Below are 20,609 nucleotides of genomic sequence, written 5' to 3' on the forward strand. Positions count from 1 at the left end.
ATTCCAAAGCTTACAAGTTTAATGGCGACAGAAATTTCTCAGAAAATTGCAGCGGGTGAAGGTGTGGATGGAGATGACCCATCAGACATTATCAACCTATGCTGAGTGAGTGCGTGAAAAGTCAAAAGTCTTTAAGTCATCGTCAATGAATACAGACAACTTGGGGATCTGAACTGGTCCCAAGATTTCCACTCAGTCTACTCCTCAGATTTACAGGAAATCAAACCAAAAAAAAAAAAAAAACAAAAACAAAGAGGACCACGAGGTGTCTGGAAAATGAAAGTATAAGCAACAGAACAATGTCTACGCAAATCATTTAGCAAGATAAAATCTTAAGAGCTGCAATTGAAAACCAAAATTTCCATGAACTCTCGTACACGACAATTCTAAATCTACAACCATAAAGAAAAACCCGAAATAGGAATGATAAACAACACGAAACTACTCAGTTTGATCTGCCAAAAAAGAGCTTATGCATGCTGGTAATGGTGCAGTTTGTACAGCAAAACTTTCCCGGCAGCATTACCCACTGCCATGAAACCACCTCCGGGACTGAAATCCAGACAGCGAGGGTAATGAAGCGAAGAGTTTGGAGGCGGCCAGTTTGAGAACACTGTTAGAGATGGAACATGAACCAACTTCATACTGTTTCTCTTCATCGTCGAGACGATAGCTAGAATTTGAGCATCATGGTTGAACTTGAGGAAATCTATTTTCGTGGAGAGATTCTCCACTGTCTTTATCGGCTTTGTCTTGCCTCCCAGAAACTCCAACCTCTTGTAAATGTTCACGACCCCGGGGTCTGAACCTGAGGCAAAGAAATCACCATTTGGAGAAGTGTCGAGACAACTGCCACAAATGCTGCCTTCATCAACAGCTTTGTGGAAGCATTTCATCGTTCGTAGATCCCAGTGATAGATTTCGCCATCACCTCCTGAGCTAACCAACTCTTTTCCATCGCCCGTGAAAGCTAAAGACCGTACCGAACCGTTCATCTTTAGGGTTCCGATAAGCTCTTTTGTTTTCGAGGACACAAGTAAGATAAAACCATCGTTGCCCATGAAAGCTATGGTGTTAGAGTCCGGTGAGACCTCAAAACTTTCCAGGCTTTTCTCCTCTCTACCAACCAAAGGCCCAATTTTGTCAAATTTCGCTTTCACCAGATCAAAGCTATAAAAGAACTTTCTTCTTCCGGAGACAATGACCTGAGAACCATTGGGCAAGAAGGCCGCCTTGCGAATGGGACAATCCTCGAGAAAAATACTCTGGATCTTGGTGTTCCTTTTACCGTCGATCTGGAAAAAACTTAACCGTCGATCCAATCCAGCAGTGAGAAGAAGCTGGGCATTTTGATGGAACTGGACAGAGTTTATCGGACCGTTCGAAGGATCTGCATAGTTTGCATCCACCAGTTTTGAGTACTCGAGAACTCCAGGTAAGAGTCTGGCACCATTCTTCACCACGAGTTCTCCATTTGTTCGGAGAACATCATCAACTCCTTTGTGAGCACCATCTTCATCATCCGATGACTCGTCATCTGAAACAGTTCCGTCGGTCAAATCACCCGTAGTAGCCCAATCTGTTCCAGGGTTTAACTTAGCATGATGAGCCCTCAATCTCGAAACGTACTCTGAAGCAGAAATCAAGCCCTCGTTTTCTTCTTTCCTCAGCTTCCTCAGACGGTTAACTTTAGCTATATCTATGTTTATTTGTTCCTCTTCTTCATCCACCCATGCAGCTTTCTTCTGTTGATCTCCCTTCTGTCGAACTTTATCATCACCATAATCTTCTTCTTCATCCTCATCCTCATAGTCGGATGGTTTCCTAAAAGCAGAACTGTCTAAGGAAAACAAAGCTGAATCATCGGCACAGTCATGAAAACCGTTTCCACCATCATCCTTCCCAAACTCGACAGGGGAGTAAAGGGATCCAAACAATAAATTCTCGAGCTTATTCATTTCACGCTGTTCAGATTCTCTTTGCTTCTCCTTTTCTTTCTTTCTCCTCTTTGCCCTCGAGTCATCATTGATCTCGATTCCTTTTCCATCCTGGGTATCTCTGTCGAGCTCATCATGGTCCTCCCTTTTACCCTTGCCCGTTGTACTTGTAAGGACATTCTGAGATAACAAGCTCATCCTGACAAATTCCACAGCTGCAACAAAACAATATCTTTTAAGATAGATAACCACAAACATCGGAGCAAAACAACAATGTTGAAATCGATTCAAAATACTCAATTTGTCTACAATCGAATTCACTACTACAACCCTTTCCATATGTTCTACCAAAAAAAGCAATACATTTTCCCCCGACAATTGCTTATCTACAAATCCCAAAACAAAAGCCCTAAATCTCTGGTGGTTCAAGAGGGAGGGGCGAGGCGTTGGAGAAACACACAGAGGCCCTCGGCTAGAGCATTCGACTAGCCGGAGGCTCCGGCAGTGCTGAAGTTTCTCAGTTGTTCGGGGAGAAGAGAGAGAGAATCAGACATACCTGGGATTCTCGGCGAAGGTGACGAGACGACCACTGTAAGAACACTTTCGGCCGCTCCAAAGCATGAAGAAACCTAGAACTAGAACGCGGTCTTAATCCATAAATCTCTTCTTAAATGGGCTTCAATGGGCCCATACACGATTTTTTTCGTTTGGGTTCTCCTAAATGGGCTTGAATGGGCCCTCTCATATTTAGTTTACGTATTTCATAATTATTAAATTTCAGTCGATTTAATCTCCGCCTTTGAAAACAATTTTAAAAGAAAAAAAACGTAACCCTAATCGAAAAGGTAAGTCTCATTAAAAAAAAAAAAAAAATTGGTTATGTTGCAGTAGTATATGACATCGCCGGTGGACACTGTTTACAAATTGGTGAATTAATTTGTTAAGTAAAAAATTTAAGAATTTGTTTTCCACCATTTGACAGGTTTGTGAAGTTTTTAATGGCATTTGCCCTTAAAATTTTAGATATTAAGTCGGTTTAATATCCCTAAAGAACTGATAATCTTCAGTACAAGCAACATGCTCGCGTCTCATACCAGACGTGTGCGGACATCAAGACACCGAACAAGATGAATGGTTCGGTACACAAGGAGAAGGACATATTCAACGAGGATAAAGATCAGTGAAGGATGAATCATCGACCGAACAAGGAACAGACTTGCTTGTACTAGACTCTGAAACTGAACTCAGATCTTGTCCACTTTGCAAGAAAAAGCCAGGTGGGTGAGGCACCGGAAGTGTGATTGTGTTGCTTGTGAGCATCAGCATGATCATTGGCAACGTTGGTCGATCCGTCGGATTCTCCTGAACACATAGCAGACCGATGTGGATGCATCTAATTGCTTCATCTCTCTGATAATTCTCCCCGAGGGTCGGATCTACAAGCTCTAATGGAGACCCGTTTCTCCATACCCTCCAAGCCTGCCATAGAGAGAGATCAAACAGTTAGTTATTCAATACTCTTAACCTCTGTTCACTTGCTCAGTTCTCCACACTCACTCTTGTTACTAAATTTTCGGCCGCGTCCTCTGTCCCATTGAAACTGCTGTTCTTCTTGCCGCTTATAATCTCCAGAACTAGGACACCAAAGCTGTAGACATCAGATTTCATGGAGAATCGGCCATGCATCGCATACTCGGGAGATATGTAGCCGCTGAAACATAAAGCTAACTTTCAGTTTTCAGGCAACAAAAGGCAAAGACAAATGCAGTTTGTTGACAAAAGAAAGGAAAGATTTACTATGTCCCGACGATTCTTCCTGTATTGGCTTGAGTTTGGTCCACTCCAAATATCCTCGCCATTCCGAAATCTGCAATCTTCGGGTTCATGTCAGCATCTAATAGAATGTTACTCGCTTTGAGATCACGGTGTATGATTGTGAGCCGTGAATCTTGATGAAGATACAGAATTCCTCGAGCAATCCCTTCAATAATCCTGTACCGTATCGTCCAGTCTAGTAGTCCTTGCTTCGCAGCATCTGCATTCACATCCATACGTTGACCATTATTAGCTACCAGATTCACAATCCAGGTTTCAAGATTACCGAAAAGCAACATACCAAACAGGAAGTAATCCAGGCTTTTGTTGGGTACAAACTCATAGACGAGCAATTTTTCTTCCCCTTCAACACAAAACCCGAGAAGCCTAACCAAGTTTCTATGCTGAAGTTTTGCTACGAGAACAGCCTCATTCTTAAACTCTCTTGCACCTTGGCTTGAAGTTTTCGACAGCCTCTTCACTGCAACTTGGGTTCCATTCGGAAGCGTACCCTACAAAATATGACGGATCCGCTTATTCGATTGTGTTGTTGATTCAATTTTTGTAGAGGAAAAGATCAAGCAGCCAAAGAAGTTGTGCCTTGTAAACTTCACCAAATCCACCTTCACCTAGCTTGTTACTCTCTGAAAATCTGTTTGTTGCTGCTTCGATAGTCTTCACGTCCAATTGTAGCAAGTGGGTAGTTGAAATATCACCTTCAGCTGCAGATTAAAAGCATTGCTTACCAGTGGAACCTTAATCATAACCATTATCTGAATAGTCTTCCTTAAAAGGGAGATGCTCACTTTCAAGTTCAATTGCTCTGTGTGATTTTCTCCTCCAACATACAGCAAACCCCAAAGCAAGCAACACCAAGATGACAATAACAGTGGGAACAACAGTTGCAACTATAGTTCCCGTTGAAGTCGTTTTATCATCTGCATAAACACGATTTATCAAAAATTACGTCAAAATTTTCCACAACGTTTCTTTAACCGTCATAGTTCTGCAGTCGGAGGGCTAACCTTTCTTGGTTGTGTTGGCGTTAAACCTTGGAGAAGGAGGCGGAGATGGTAGAGAAGGTGGTGGAGGGGATGCTGATGTAATGTTTTCGAAGGCTTTGGAATATGGATACAGATCCCATCGGAAATAGCAGCTCGGTCTTGAAACAACGCCGCCTTGCTTTCCACGGCAGCATGACTCATAGTCACCGACATTTCGCCTTAGACAAGCGTTACAATCTCCCGGAGATAGATATGGAATGCATTGCATTAGTGCGTATATGGTCTGAAAACCCGTTAGGTCTTCTACTTCAGCCGAGTAGTAGTTACCCTTAGACGGGGAGGAAGCTGCGGCAATCATTCGAGTTGCTAAATCCTCCCATATTCTATCAAACTCGGTTAAATTTAATCTGAGATCTCCAGTATTGAACAGCCTAACAGTCGGCTCCAAATCGAGGGATCCAAGGAATGAACGGTTGGAATAGCGTAAGAGACAAAGCGTCGGTTCTCCAGACCATGAATAGGCTTGTGTCTGGTTAGGACAGTTGCTTAGTACTCGATCGATTTCTGTCTGGATGCATTTGGAACAATCCTCGGCCTTAGCCTCTGGGATGCACATCCCCAAGGCATGAACTCTATCGGGTTCTTGCCCAACCGAAGCGTTGTAGAATCCTCCTTGAGCTGTGACATTAAAGGGAAGATACGACAGGACAAGGCGACGGTTTACGTCGTAAGTACCGTTTGGTCTGAAAGACCCGGCATCGTTCGGACACGATAGCTGTGCAGAAACAACACCAAAGCTCAAGAGGGCAAACCAGAAGGTTGGCAACAATGAACTCTTCTGTGCCATTTTGGACATCAGACCAATGGTTGAGTTAGAATCACAAGCGGGGAGGGAGATGAACATATGTCTATACAGTATCTGCGTATCTGTTACGTATCTTGTAGGTTTAATGGGAATTGAAATTTCCCTGCAACTTTCCGTGGCCAGAGAGGTTTCAAGGTGAGGTGACCCATCAGTCGTCATCCACTCCTCAAATGAATTTTCTACGTCGACTTTGTCAAAAAAATTAATAAATAAGAAATTTCCAAGAGCATAAGCATTGATCGACTCAAAGTCAACCATGACCTTGTAATTTCTCCAAGAAAATTATTACCAACTGGTCTGAACTGGTCTGAAGATTTAATTGGTCCACATGAGAATCATAGGATATAAACCGGTTTGGTTAATGCACCAACGGTTTAGAATATAAACCGATTTGGCTTGCACAAATCAACCGGTTTGTGAATGCAACGATTCCATAATTTTCCGGTTTATTCATATGAATTTATTTTATTGATCACAAAATTTTAACCAGAAAGAGTTCCCCCAACGGTAAAATAACAGAAGTTTAACGGTCAACGGTCTCCCGAAGAAAAAATAGTTTAATTCATCAAAAACACAAGGAGAATGTAATGTTCAACGAGGATCTAAAAAAGTGATGGATCCATCATCAATGGAACCAGGAATAGATAGACCAGACACCAAGCCCTCGGCTTCTGCCTCTCGATCGCGTCTACTTTGCAAGAAAAATCCCGGTCGATGTGGAACGGGTAAACCGATTGTGTTACAAGTGAGCATCATTATGATTGCCGACATAGTTGGACGATGCGTAGGATCATTCTGAACGCAAAGTAACGCGATATGGATGCATCTGGTAACTTCGTCAGTATGATAAATCTCTCCAAATGCAGGATCCACGAGTTCTAAGAGTGACCCATCTCTCCAAAGTCTCCAAACCTAACATTGGAATAAATCAATCGATATTCATATAACCCGTATATATCAACGTTATAAGAGATCAAAATATCGAAACTTGGTTATATATGGTTACATGTGTGACCAAATTGCCCGGAGTATCTTCCGTTCCATAGAAGCTGCTATTCACTTTGCCATTAATAATCTCCAGAGCCAAAACTCCGAAGCTATAGACATCAGATTTTTGGGAGAAATGACCGTGCATTGCGTACTCTGGAGACATATAACCGCTGGAAAATAGAACAAAGTAACGAGTGAAATAGTAGCAAAGGGGTTTATCAAACTTAGGTCACATAGGAAAAGGCAAAATCACTCACTAGGTTCCAACTATTCGACTTGTTTCAGCTCGGCTTTGGTCCACTCCCAAGATCCTCGCCATGCCAAAATCTGCGATTTTGGGGCTTAGATCCGCGTCCAGGAGAATGTTGCTTGCTTTGAGATCACGATGTATGACTGTGAGTCTTGAATCTTGATGAAGATATAGAATTCCTTTAGCAATCTCTCTGATGATCTTGTACCGTTTTGCCCAATCCAAATGATCTCGTCTCGAAGGGTCTGCATATCACTAGCCCGAGTTTTGACAACGGCTAGGGAATGATCATGTACAACAATTCAAACATATGTATCACGTGAGCTGAGTTCAACTTACCGAACAGAAAAGAATCGAGGCTTTTGTTGGGTACAAACTCGTAGACAAGTATCCTTTCTTCTTTTTCCAAGCAAAACCCGAGAAGTCTAACAAGATTTCTATGTTGAAGCTTTGCTACAAAAACAACCTCGTTCTTGAACTCACGTGAACCTTGTCTTGAGTTCTTGGCCAGCCTCTTCACCGCAACTTCTGTCCCGTCTGGAAGCATACCCTATAAAGTCAATTTAATCTCATCACACTGTCCGTCTGAATATATATGTTGATGCAAACTCTCAACATACATAAAAACTCATGCTATAATGAAACTATACCAGTGTACCTTGTAAACTTTACCAAATCCACCTTGACCGATCTTGTTGCTGTCCGAAAATCTATTTGTTGCAGCTTCAATTGTCTTGAAATCAAATTGCAGCGAGTGTCTAGATGCGATATCATCACCACCTGACGGTTGAAACACCCGGTGAAAGGGTGTATGTGAGAAAAGACATAACCGTAGGATATAACCATTGTACCGGTTGTGTCTCTTGCATAAACACCGCTTGAATCCTATAAAAGTATAGGTTCTATATGACAAATGAAGATGCAGAAAACATCATAAAAGAAAACGTGAATCAGTTTTGGTGAGTAGCATTTGGGTTGTGAATCTGCGATTCCGACTCTGGTAGCCGGTTTCCGACCATCGTCCAGAGTATTTGAAGACTGTGATTTCAACCAAAGAAAAGATCGACTGAATCGGTACACGACTATCCTTCCGTTTTCTTACATTGGTATCAGAGCATCAATGGTTGATTTTCTGTCTTCGGTGGTTCTGTGTTTCTGCCTCTATTCTCTGTATTCGTTCGTTCTGTGTGTCTCGATTCTCATCTTCCTGTCTTCGAGAAAATTGTGAATCTCGTCGGATTATGATGAGGATCCGACAGTCACGGCTCTCTTTCGCAATATTCATCGGTTTTTTTTCGGTGACTACTGGTGATTTGCAATGGCGATTGAGAGGCAGAGAGCAAACATAAGAGACACGAAAGAGAAAGAGGAAGGCACCGTTTTTTTTGGAAACCCTAAATTTTTTCCAATTTTTCCAAGTTGGGCCAGCGCTAATGTTCATAAGATTAATTGTTCCCATTTTTTTTAAATACTATAATGGGCCGTCATTTTTTTTAATGGGCTGCATGTTTCATTTTTTTTTGAAAGTTTGCACTCAGACGTATGCACGTACATTTAGAAGTGTAATATGTGCATAATATATGTATAAATATATAATAGATAAAAAAAAGGTTAAATAAAATAAAAGTATGCGTGTTTGAGTGACACATGTATATACGGCTAGCATGCACAGTATGCCTTTGAATAAACTTAGTACATGTGTCGTAATTTTTTTTGCGTACTTGGTTTAATGCATCAGTTTTGAGATTTGGAACATGTATGACATGCATGAGTTTGAATGAATCAATTAGCAAATATACAGTTTTTTTAAGAAAATAATACTGTAATATGATGTTTATTCGTATTGATAGTTATTTCTTCAATACTTCGTCTCGATTATTCGCATCGTGAACATTACCGAACCGTGGAAAAATTTAGGTTTGTAGATGAAGTTCTTGCCTAAATTAAAATTTCGGTCATTTTGAATTAATTGATGGTGATTAATAATGGGAGATGATTGAGTGTTTAACATTTTTTTCGATTCCATGTAGATGTTTGGTCATTATTAATTAGTTAAAGATTGATCAGAAATGAGTTTATACTAGTGGTTAATTTCTGTGCACTTGTCTCTGTGTAGTGTGTGATGGCTACAAGTAAGACCATAATTGCTGACCTCAATCAAGGAGACAAACTGAATGATAAGAATTACGATGTTTGGCATCGAAAAATTCAGTATCTCCTTGAGGAGCAAGATTTGCTGGAGCACATCACAACTCAAATGGCAGAACCTCAAATAGTAGAGACTGGGGAAGGAGCCACTGAGCAGCATACTCGTGACCAAGCGGCCTATAAGACTTGGAAACGACAAGATCGTGTCGCTCGCATAGTGTTGCTGAGCAGTATGCGAAATGACATAATGCTGCGTTTTGAGAAGCACCGTTCAGCCATGGCGGTATGGGATGCCGTCAAGATTCAATATGGTGGGACCTCCACTACTAGATTGCGCCAACTCACTATGAAGTTCGATGTTTATAAGAAACGTCATGATCATTCGATGAAGCAACATCTTACGGCAATGTCGAACATGATCAATGAGTTGCGAGCTGCGGGTCATGCGTTGACCGATGAGCAACAAGTGCAGGCTGTTATTCGCTCACTTCCTAGTTCGTGGGAACATATGCGAGTAAACCTCACTCATAATGATGGTATCAAAACCTTTGATGATGTTGCTCGTCATGTTGAGCTCGAAGAAGACCGTCTCATGGCCGAAACGGCAGGAGAGGCCTATATGATGGAATCCGGTGCTCGAAAGACATCGGGTTTCAAGCGCAAAAAGAAAGGAGGAGCGTTCAACCATAAGGGGTTTGCTTCATCAAAGGGGAATCCAAAGCGCAAGAAAATAAAGCGCGGAGGAAACAAAGACAAGACGAACATGACTTGTTACAACTGTCGCCAGTTGGGTCATTTTGCTAGAGAGTGTACTCAAGCAAAGGTTCGTACCGAACTATCTAAATCCTCTCGTTTGTTTGTTAGTAGTTGTGTAATGTTGGTTGAATCTGTTCCTTTGTGGACTGTAGACTCAGCAGCAACAGACCACATAACGAGAGATCGGGGCACTTACGTAGAGTTTCGTCGGATTCCATCGGAAAGCAGACGAATATATATGGGGAACAATTCAAGTGCAGAAGTCCTTGGCATCGGAACTTGCATGTTGAGAATGCGAGGCGGACGCATATTGTATCTCCATGATGTTTTATATGCTCCAGAAGTTCGACGAAATCTTGTCTCTGTATTGGTCCTTCTAAGTCTAGGTTTCAAGTTTGAGTTTGTTGATATAAGTGTTAAATTGTATTTGGGAACTACATATTATGGGTGTGGTTATTTATGTAATGGTTTTATGGTATTAGACATTGATTCTTCTAATAATAATGCGATTCATTCTTCATATTTTTCTTCTTCTTCTAGTATTGATGAAAATGTTGATTTCATCAAGTGGCATGCTAGACTAGGGCATATAGGGCAAGAAAGAATGAACCGATTAGCTAGAGAAGGTTTCTTAGGCCGGATCGCTAAAACGGAAATGCCCGTCTGCGAGCATTGTCTAGCTGGAAAGGCCACAAGAAAGCCTTTTGGAATTGGTAAAAGGGCTACCACACCTTTAGAGCTTATCCATTCTGACATTTGTGGACCAATGAATGTGAGGGCAAGACATGGTGCCTTATATTTCATCACTTTTATCGATGATTTTTCGCGTTATGGTATTGTATACCTGATTCGCCATAAATCTGAAGCGTTAGATTGCTTTATCAAATTTATGAAGATGGCAGAGAATCAACTCGGTAAGAGCATTAAGGCTCTTCGGACCGATAGAGGACGCGAATATTTATCGAGTCAATTCAAAGAACTGTGTGATGAAAAAGGCATAATGAGACAGTTGACTATTCCTAGAACTCCGCAACAAAATGGTGTTGCAGAACGAAGGAATAGAACTTTGCTTGACATGGTAAGATCGATGATGTCTCAAGCAAATATTTCTATCTCCTATTGGGGTGACGCTTTGTTGACAGCAACGTATATCTTAAATCGGGTCCCCTCAAAGTCTGTACCTTCCACACCCTATGAGTTATGGACAGGTAGAAAACCTGAGTTAAGTAATTTACGACCATGGGGATCAGCTGCCTATATACACATCACGTCCCATAAGTTTGGGAAGTTGGGTCCTAGAGGGAAAAAGTGTATCTTTATCAGATATTCTGATCTCTCGAAAGGCTATGTGTTTATAGGTGAAAATGCTGATGGAAGTGTAACAGAAATTGAGTCTCGAGATGCTACATTCCTAGAGGATGAGTTTCCTCAACGAATAGAGGTCTCAGAAGACTCGCGGTTTTATGAACTTGAAAGTCCTCTGAGTGAGTCATCACTTCAATCGGTTGAGGAAAAGGAGGAGAACACTATACCTCTCGAGATTAGTGGGAGTGATGTTCCAGCTGAATCTAGTCCTAAAGAGATAGATCGAGTTAAATATAATCCTATGGAAATGGATTCAGTTGTACCTCAACCACGACGAAGTGATCGTGGTCAGATTCCTAAACGTCGATTTGAAATCGAAGGGGAATCATTTATGGTAGCATCACTAGATGGCGAAGAACCTACAACGGTTCATGAGGCTCTGAATGGTCCAGCGTCTAAAGAATGGATGAAAGCTATGGAAGAAGAAATGGAGTCTATGAAAGATAACCATGTCTGGGACTTGGTTGATCTACCGCCAGGACGTAAGACGATTGGGAACAAATGGGTTCTCAAAGTCAAATACAAGGCGGATGGATCCATTGAAAGATATAAGGCTCGTCTTGTAGCTAAGGGCTACACGCAGAAAGAAGGGGTCGATTATGAAGAAACGTTTTCACCAGTGGTGAGGTTTGCTTCTATTCGACTCATTTTGGCCATTGTCGCATATATGGACTTAGAATTACATCAAATGGATGTTAAAACTGCATTTCTCAATGGAGATTTAGATGCAGAAATATATATGGATCAGCCGGTTGGCTTTGAAGTCATAGGCCAAGAGCAAAAAGTTTGTAAGCTCAAACGGTCTATTTATGGCTTAAAGCAGGCGTCCAGACAATGGAATCTCAAATTCCACCAAGAAATTCTATTAGATGGATTTGTGATGATGGAAGAGGACCATTGCGTATATGTGAAAAAGTCCAATGGAAGTTTTGTGATACTCTCATTGTATGTGGATGATATTCTGTTGGCCGGAAACAGTAGGGAGCTAATTGACGCCACAAAAAGATGGTTATCATCTAAATTCCAGATGAAAGATTTGGGTGAAGCTAATTACGTGCTCGGTGTTAAAATTATTAGAGATCGTTCGAAGAGACTTCTTTGTTTGTCTCAAGAGACTTACATTAAGAAGATACTTGAACGTTTCCGAATGCACGATTGCAAACCCATAGAAACTCCCGTTGAGAAAAATGCGAGCTTAAGTCTTGATATGGGTCCTAAGACTCGAGATGAAATGGAGAAAATGTCTAGAGTTCCCTACTCCAGCGCTATCGGTAGTCTAATGTACACCATGATGTGTACTAGACCTGATATATGTTATGCGGTTGGTCTTGTTAGCCGGTTTCAGTCGAATCCTGGACTTGCACATTGGAAAGCAGTCAAGAGGATCTTCCGATATCTTAGAGGGACGACAAACTACATGTTATGCTATCAAGGAAATGATTTGCGGCTAAAAGGATTCAGCGATGCCGACTGGGCGGGAGATCCGGATGAGCGCAAATCAACGTCTGGTTATGCTTTCTTGCTGAACAACGGTGCCATCTCGTGGAGCAGTAAGAAACAGTCATGTATAGCCTTATCGACGATGGAGGCAGAATATGTGGCATGTTCGGCAGCCGTACAGGAAGCAGTTTGGTTGAGGAGATTCTTAGAGAATTTAGGGGTTATTGTTCGAGCATCAGACCCTGTGACCGTGTATAGTGACAGCATGGCTGCACTTGCTTATTCTAAGGATCCCAAATATCATGGAAAAACCAAACACATAGCCATAAGATATCATTTTGTCAGAGACGCAGTGGCACAGAAAGAAGTGGTCTTGAGATACATCCCGACTACCGAGATGGTAGCGGATCCGTTCACAAAGCCTATCGCTAGGGATTTGTTCGTTAGACATGTTAGATCCCTAGGATTACGAAGGATGTGAACTATGTTTATGTATTCAGTGACTTTATTGTATTGTACGATCAGTTTTTAATAAAGTATTATTGATGTCTATTCTGAGTCGTGAAAAGTACCACTAGTATAATAATTTGTATGTCCATAGGTTATGATTGGCTTTCTCACACGAGCAATCGCCTCTGATGCTCTGGGAGCGAGCAGAGATGAGACATGAATGAATTGAGTCATTGGGGGACGAACTCGATTTATTCCATTATATGTCGCCTTGGTATGAACCTAGATGAGGCTTAGAGTTGTTTTGGAGCCGACATGGATGTTATTCCACCATCCATGAAACCTATGTAGAAGCCAGGTACGGATCCTATATGATGCTATAGAGAGCAAGCATATTGTGAGTTCGGGTTAGTCGCTTGAGTAGCAACTAAACTAGGACCTGTATGGTGATGAGTGACATACACTCCGTTAGGGAGAATCTCCACCATAGCATACATTTCATAGTGTATGTGCTAGAGATATGACCAATCAAGTGAGTGAGTGAATGGATCCCTACTTCATCACTGTGTGAGTACTTGATATCGTATATTGATTTACGAGTATACCCTTATGACTTTGACTATGCTACGAAGCGTAGAGTTGATGTTTGCTACTTTAGTGTGCTTCCTATGGTCACGAGTGATTCGATCTACTGGGGCATGTCTAGGAAAGCAGTCGACTCGAAACTAAGTAGTAGTAGGGTGAAAGGAAGGTAAAGTATTGTCATATCACTCATATGTGTTCACCGGCCGGCCAGTTATAATTTGTTGTGTACTTATCATAACTGGGAATACATATGGAGTAGTGGGAGTTAAGTATCGTCTTTATTTATTTTATTGAGGGGTCAAGAGATATTGGACTCGATGTGACAAAGTGAACCTAGGGTATAGAATACATCGTGTATTTATTTATTTTTCCCCGAGGTTGAATCTCCATTCTGGCCCTGTGTGGGTTTCTAGTTTGGAGCTCCCGCATGCAGGTGTATTCGGTGGTCACACGACCCATTTGCTAGTATGAACTCAGAACTGGTAAAAGTCATTACCTTTCACGGGTGAGTGGGAGATGACGGTTGAAACACCCGGTGAAAGGGTGTATGTGAGAAAAGACATAACCGTAGGATATAACCATTGTATTGGTTGTGTCTCTTGCATAAACACCACTTGAATCCTATAAAAGTATAGGTTCTATATGACAAATGAAGATGCAGAAAACATCATAAAAGAAAACGTGAATCAGTTTTGGTGAGTAGCATTTGGGTTGTGAATCTGCGATTCCGACTCTGGTAGCCGGTTTCCGACCATTGTCCAGAGTATTTGAAGACTGTGATTTCAACCAAAGAAAAGATCGACTGAATCGGTACACGACTATCCTTCCGTTTTCTTACACCACCTGCACAAGAAATGTGTCTATGTTATCATATGGAAAATGCGACAAAAGCACGGCCAAAGTAAGGAAATGATGTGAAACAGGAACGACTCACTTTGAATATCAGCTTCTATGTGAGATTTTTCCCTGCAGCAGACAACATATGCAAGACCAAGCAACGCCACGGCGACAATTAAAGCTGGAACAGCGATTCCCGCAATGGTTCCCTTTGAGATTTCACTGCTTTCTGCGCCTGCCCGAATGTCGATACGATCATTATACACACACAAAGTAAAATATAAATATCATCTACTATTCGTATCATTCACAAATTCTTGATTAAACCACAATTCTGCAGTAGAAGGGCTTACCTTTCTTGGTAGTGTTGGCTTGATCTGTCAGTGAAAGGGCACGAGAAGGCGGTGGGGCAACCATGATATTCTCAAAAGCTCCGGCGAAAGGAAACAGATCCCACCGGAACAAGCAGCTCGGCCTTACTATGGCGCCGCCTTGGTTCTGACGGCAACACAATTCATAGTCACTGACACAATTCTGCAGGCATTCCTTGCAATCCGCTGAAGATATATCCGGTGTGCACTGCATCAACGTATATACTTTCGCGAACGCTGTGGTGGCGGCTATATCGACGGCATAGTACTTACGATTAGACGATGACGAGTTATCGTTGGTCGAGGAAGCTGCCTCCACCACACGAGCCACTAGTCCCTTCCAAATTCTGTAAAACTCGGTTAGATTCGTGTTCATTTCTCCGCTATTGAAAAACAAGACGTGTGGGCTTGAGCCGAGCGATCTGAAGAAGGGACGGCTGGAGTAGCGAACAAGGCAAGCGATATTAACATCAGTTCGCCATTCAAACCCTTCTGTATGGTTCGAGCAAGTCTGTATTAGCTTGGCAGATTCCACTTCGATACAGTTGGAACAGAACTCAGGTCCAGGACCTGGGTTGCACATTCCAACGGCGTAAACTCTGTCGGAGCCCTGACCGACCGAAACGTTGTAGAATCCGTTTCGAGCGGTGACGTTAGAAGCAAGAAATGAGAGGGCGAGACGGCGGTTCCTGTCGTAAGCGCTGTTTGGTGGGAAAGAACCTGAAGTGTCCAAACATATGTGCGAATGAACAGTGACAATGCAGATGAAGAAAGAAGAGATGAAAGAAAACGGCTTCTTCTGGCTCTGGTTCATCTTCAAGATTTTGTGGTTGCTTGTGTCACAAGTTACTACCTGAAACCGGGAGGGATCTGTATATATACGTCTTTTTCGTGTGTGGAATTGCAGTGGACGAATGGATGGTTGATGGTGACCCATTAATATACTAAGTTTATCCATTTTTTACCAACGCAACTTCATATGACCGTTCTCGTTGTCGATCGACAGATTGAGTACGAGAATACTAAATCTTCAATATATCTGTAATTGTTCCTTCACAAAAATAAAATAAAATAAAAATGTATAACCCATGGTCCACCCTTTTTATTTAATGAGAATATTTAACGGTACACCATTAGTGACGAACATAAATTAAGTAGTGCAGCCAGCAGCCACAGCCTGCGTAAAACAGCATGCAGAGTTGACAATGGAGCATGATTGCCTATTTCTCTAAAAAAAATACATACAGGTAATGCAATTTTGTGTCACAATACCCTATAAAAGTTTATCCGTATGAAAACGTTTTACAAAAATTAACATAAAAAAATACTACTTCTATTATAGAAGTACGAAATAGATGATCAAGTCGAATAGCGTATGTCACAATTAGAAAATAAAAATGATTACAACTTACAAGTCATTTACATATTTTTATTCACAGGAAGAAATTAGAAAAGGTCAGCCCGACCAAACTGTAGGGATCCCAGGAGACCGGTCTCAAAGCCGTGCTTGATGGTCGGTCCAGGTGATTCAAGCAACGTGTGGTTATGTTTTTATAACATTTTTGTGTTTTTTGTTTGTCGTTTCTCTTGGCGACAAAAGTGTTATAATCACTTCCTGACATACCCATGGAATCCCATAATTTAAAATAAAACTAAAAAAAATAAGTGAATGATAAAAATACCCCTAATTAAAACTCTACGCGACGAAATTTTAAAACATGTTTCCTTTTCTTTTTTGAGAAATTTGTACCAGTGTACGATTTTCAACACTATTTTAGAAAAATATACCTTTTTTCTAAGCATTTGAAAAATTGAAAATATCCAAAATATCCTTCACTATCCTACATAATAACAAAAACACCATATATTAAATTAAAATAATAATAAATACGAAACTTGCCCCTGGCCAAATAAAATTCGTCCTCCGGGATTAAAAAGAATTATTCCGGATCAAATAAAACTCGTCCCGGATAAAAAAAGAAATTGTCCCGAATCAAATTATCCGGGAACAAATAACACATCTTCAGATTCATTAACCTAAAAAAAAATAACTCTGATAATTTTTTAACCTGATATTAGAGCAAGACAACGATTAGTTATGGATAACGAAAAATTGATTTTACTAAATGATTATCATTAATATTAACCTATAAAGATAGTTGTTCTCAAGATTTTCTCAGAAAGGTAATTACTATACCAAAAAAATCTTCATAAACAAAGTCGTTGTTATATTGGAACCATTTTTAATAATGATACTAATTATAATCTTGAAAATAAACTAAAAAAATAGGATTGACATTAAATAATATCGTTGAAATAATCGTTGAAATAATCTCTTATAGGATCATTTATCAAAATTTTGAGAACCATAAATAACTTAAAAAAATAAAATAGATTTAGAAAATCAATTACATAAATTAGTACAAATAATTGAGCATACATGTACTAATGAAACAAATAAATTGGTACCAAAAAAATATGAGAAATCATTTTAAAAATCAACAAGATGAACGAGGAAATATAAATAAGAAAGTAGACAAATTAATCAATCTATAAGAAAAGATAATAAATAAACAAATAAAATTCTGAAACATTAAAAGAATATATCAAATAAATAATAAAATGACCGAATCAGTTAAAGAAACTATAGAAAAATACATAAAAGAAATTTTCTCTAAATTAAAGAAACTATTAACAAACACGACAGATGTGCTCACACAAATAACTAATTACAACTATATTAATAGACAAATTCAAATTATTAAAAAACTTGACAAAACTAAAGAACTAGTAAAAGAAATTATCATAAAAAACAAAGGGAATGAATTAATAGAACCTAACAACGATGAAAAACCACAAATATATACTAAGTATAATAGATCAATTATAAGAAATAATTAAACGACTGGATCATAGTAGGTGCATTACTATAAAAGATTTATAAGAACATTTTAAGAATAAACACAAAACTAAAGATATAATTCTCATTGGTTAATCCAAACTATGAATTAAAACCTCCACTAGATCCAATGGAAGAATTAGATGATCACATAAAAAATTATTAACATTATTAGCTACTCTTCTGAAGAAAAACATCGTGTCGAAACAAAAAGATTTGTCTTAGATTACAATAATGATGAAAATCCCTACGAAAATCCATCAGTTTTTTCTCGTCAAAACGGAAGAGATGAGAAGTAGTAATAGAAACCAACGATTACCTAAAAATGAATGTTTGAAAAATATCAAAGATACAAAGATTACAAACCATAATTATATCGTAATCAATATATTACAAAGGAAAATGAATGAAAAAAAGATCATTTTGAGTAATTCCCAAAATATGATACATTTACCATAAAATCTCCAGAAATACTAAATCTAAATTGTGAAATCAACGTAATTAAAATATTAGAAGTACAAGCATATTAATACAAACAAATAAAGAATCAAAAGAATTATAAACAATGGATTATTTAAGGGTAAAACCCATAAAAATTCATAAACTTGCAAATGGTGAAAAACTAATTTCTAAATTTTTCATTTGACAATTTATAAAATGTGTCATTATAATTTTCAAACTTGTTAATTGGTGTCGGAAAAAACATTGACTACGTTGATCCATAAATTACTTTAGAAATTATAATGATATATTTTGTAAATTTAGGAATTATAATGATACATTTTGTAGGTTTAGGAGTAAATTTATCAAGTGAAAAGTTTAGGAATTAGTTTTCCACATTTTTTCAAGTTTAAGAATTTTTATGTGTTTTTTTTTGAGAATATAAACCAATAGGAATAGTTTACAACTACATAGTAGTGTCAAAATGGTCCGGTCCGAGCCCGACACAAGCTCGGAAAATTACGGGTCAGTCCGGCCCGAAACATGAACGGGCTTAAAACCTTAGGCGTGGAGCCCGACCCTATTTTTGAATATTATAATCCGAATAATTATTTAAAACTAAACATTAAATTAGTATAATTTTACGTTCATATATATGTATATATAAGTTTGAATAAATATATATATATATATATAATATGTATATGTATTTAACAGTCATAGTTTTGCAATTGGAGAACTGACCTTTCTTCTTGGTTGTATTGGCGTTAAACCTCGGAGAAGGAGGAGCAGATAGTAGAGAAGTTGGTGGAGGAGATGCATACAGATCCCATCGGAAATAGCAACTCGGTCTTGGAACAACACTGCCTTGTTTTCCACGGCAGCACGACTCATAGTCACCGACATTACGTCGTAGACAAGCATTAATCTCCCGGAGATAGATTTCGAATGCATAGCATTAGTGCGTATATAGTCTGAAAATCCGGTAGATTTTCTACTTCAGCTGAGTAGTTACCCTTAGACGGGGAGGAAGTTGCATCGATCATACGAGTTGCTAAACACTCCCATATTCTGTCAAACTCCGCTAACTTTAATCTGAGATCTCCAGTATTGAACAGCCTGGTACTCGGCTCCAAATCGAGGGATCCAAGAAATGAATGGTTGGAGTAGCGTAAGAGGCAAAGCGTCGGTTGACCAGACCATGAATAGGCTTCTGTCTGGTTAGGACAGCTGCTTATTATTCGATTGATTTCTGTCTGGATGCATTTGGAACAATCCTCCGCCTTAGAGCCTGAGATGCACATCCCCAAGGCATGAACTCTATCGGGTTCTTGCCCAACCGAAGCATTGTTGAATCCTCCTTGAGCTGTGACATTAGAGGGAAGATACGACAGAACAAGGCCACGGTTTACGTCGTAAGTACCGTTTTGGTCTGAAAGACCCCGCATCGTTCGGGCACGATAGCTGTGCAGAAACAACACCAAAAAGCTCAAGAGGGCAAACCAGAAGATTGACAACCATGAACCCTTCTGTGTCATTTTGGACATCAGACCAATGCTTGAGTTAGAATCACAAGCGAGTAGGGATATGAACATATGTCTCTATGCGTATCTGTTACGTATCTTGTGGGTTTAATGAGAATTGAAATTCCTCTGCAACTTTTCTGTAGGGTTTTTTTCCCCAGAAACACCGGGATGAGATTTTGCCGATGCGATGACCGATTCAAACATAATTTAGCTCAGACAAGCATCTTCTTCTCTCAAGGCGAGATTTTCCTTCCCTCAAAGGGAACGATTCCGGGAAAACTCTCTTCACGAAACGTGCAAATGAGCAAAATTGGGTTTCTTCCCTCAAAGTTTCAAATTTTCCTCGATTTTCTCAGCAATCAAACAAATACCCAATCGATAAATCCCAGTTTTCAGAAACCCATTTCAACCCGCCAAACGCAAAACGGAGTTCCTTCGATCCCATCAAACGATCTGACCTCCGAGAACGAAACCCTAACATTCTGAAAACTCAAATTCCAATCACTAAGAACACAGAACGATATCAAGCAAAAAAATTTATTACCTGTGTAAATTATTACAAGAAAAGAGAAACTCTTTCGATCTTTGGAAACGCAGCTGAAACGAAACTGCTCCAAAGGGGTAAACACCAGAAATGACCCAGTTAATTTCTTCGATACACAAAAAATTATAACCATTTGTCAAATGTCAACTTTACCCTTAAAAAAAAAGACATTATCACCCTTTAGTGGGTGGATCGAACGTATGTCTCTCTCTATGCGTATCTGTTACGTCATCAACTCAATTTTCTACGTCGACTTTGTCAGAAAAGAAATAAGAAATTTCCAAGAGCATAAGCATTGGCCGACTCAGTCAACCATTAGCGTTGCAGTTTCTCCAGGAAAATTAAAAGGATTTACCAAACTGGTCTGAAGATTTAATTCTGTCCAC

At 39.7% G+C, this 20,609-nt stretch overlaps 3 protein-coding genes across 3 annotated transcripts; all 3 read right to left on the minus strand.

Annotated features, from left to right (window-relative positions):
- Nucleotides 1-245: 245 nt before the first annotated feature.
- LOC104806394 (U3 small nucleolar RNA-associated protein 18 homolog) lies at nucleotides 246-2,574 on the minus strand. The gene is made up of 2 exons (XM_010531275.2): nucleotides 2,494-2,574; nucleotides 246-2,152 (listed from the first exon to the last, which is right to left on the minus strand). The coding sequence occupies exon 2, from the start codon at nucleotides 2,133-2,135 to the stop codon at nucleotides 471-473; it is 1,665 nt and encodes a 554-aa protein (XP_010529577.1). The 5' UTR covers nucleotides 2,136-2,152; nucleotides 2,494-2,574; the 3' UTR covers nucleotides 246-470.
- Nucleotides 2,575-2,973: 399 nt separating this feature from the next.
- On the minus strand, nucleotides 2,974-5,694 carry LOC104806395 (putative cysteine-rich receptor-like protein kinase 35). Its single transcript, XM_010531276.1, has 7 exons — nucleotides 4,778-5,694; nucleotides 4,559-4,690; nucleotides 4,353-4,474; nucleotides 4,054-4,264; nucleotides 3,735-3,972; nucleotides 3,495-3,648; nucleotides 2,974-3,416 (listed from the first exon to the last, which is right to left on the minus strand). Exons 1-7 carry the CDS (start codon nucleotides 5,658-5,660, stop codon nucleotides 3,099-3,101), a joined length of 2,058 nt encoding a protein of 685 aa, XP_010529578.1. The 5' UTR covers nucleotides 5,661-5,694; the 3' UTR covers nucleotides 2,974-3,098.
- A 431-nt stretch (nucleotides 5,695-6,125) lies between these two features.
- Nucleotides 6,126-20,303, minus strand: LOC104806396 (putative cysteine-rich receptor-like protein kinase 35). The gene is made up of 9 exons (XM_010531278.1): nucleotides 20,224-20,303; nucleotides 19,243-20,161; nucleotides 14,796-15,196; nucleotides 14,540-14,671; nucleotides 7,520-7,641; nucleotides 7,201-7,411; nucleotides 6,869-7,106; nucleotides 6,628-6,781; nucleotides 6,126-6,533 (listed from the first exon to the last, which is right to left on the minus strand). The coding sequence occupies exons 2-9, from the start codon at nucleotides 19,746-19,748 to the stop codon at nucleotides 6,213-6,215; spliced, it is 2,085 nt and encodes a 694-aa protein (XP_010529580.1). The 5' UTR covers nucleotides 19,749-20,161; nucleotides 20,224-20,303; the 3' UTR covers nucleotides 6,126-6,212.
- Between the last annotated feature and the right edge of the window lie 306 nt (nucleotides 20,304-20,609).

The sequence above is a fragment of the Tarenaya hassleriana genome, unplaced genomic scaffold, assembly GCF_000463585.1.
Source record: "Tarenaya hassleriana unplaced genomic scaffold, ASM46358v1 Cleome12, whole genome shotgun sequence".
Classification (NCBI taxonomy): domain Eukaryota; kingdom Viridiplantae; phylum Streptophyta; class Magnoliopsida; order Brassicales; family Cleomaceae; genus Tarenaya; species Tarenaya hassleriana.

Bases quoted from the DNA above. Each gene is read 5' to 3' on its own strand.
- LOC104806394 (XM_010531275.2), bottom strand. From the start codon at position 2,135: ATGAGCTTGTTATCTCAGAATGTCCTTACAAGTACAACGGGCAAGGGT.
- LOC104806395 (XM_010531276.1), bottom strand. From the start codon at position 5,660: ATGTTCATCTCCCTCCCCGCTTGTGATTCTAACTCAACCATTGGTCTG. The intron at 4,265-4,352 runs GCACAACTTCTT...CATATTTTGTAG, and splicing joins GATTTGGTGAAGTTTACAAG to GGTACGCTTCCGAATGGAAC. The intron at 3,973-4,053 runs GTATGTTGCTTT...ATGTGAATGCAG, and splicing joins CCTGGATTACTTCCTGTTTG to ATGCTGCGAAGCAAGGACTA.
- LOC104806396 (XM_010531278.1), bottom strand. From the start codon at position 19,748: ATGTTCATATCCCTACTCGCTTGTGATTCTAACTCAAGCATTGGTCTG. The intron at 14,672-14,795 runs GTAAGCCCTTCT...GGGCAGGCGCAG, and splicing joins AGCCAACACTACCAAGAAAG to AAAGCAGTGAAATCTCAAAG. The intron at 7,412-7,519 runs GTACACTGGTAT...TTGACTTTATAG, and splicing joins GATTTGGTAAAGTTTACAAG to GGTATGCTTCCAGACGGGAC.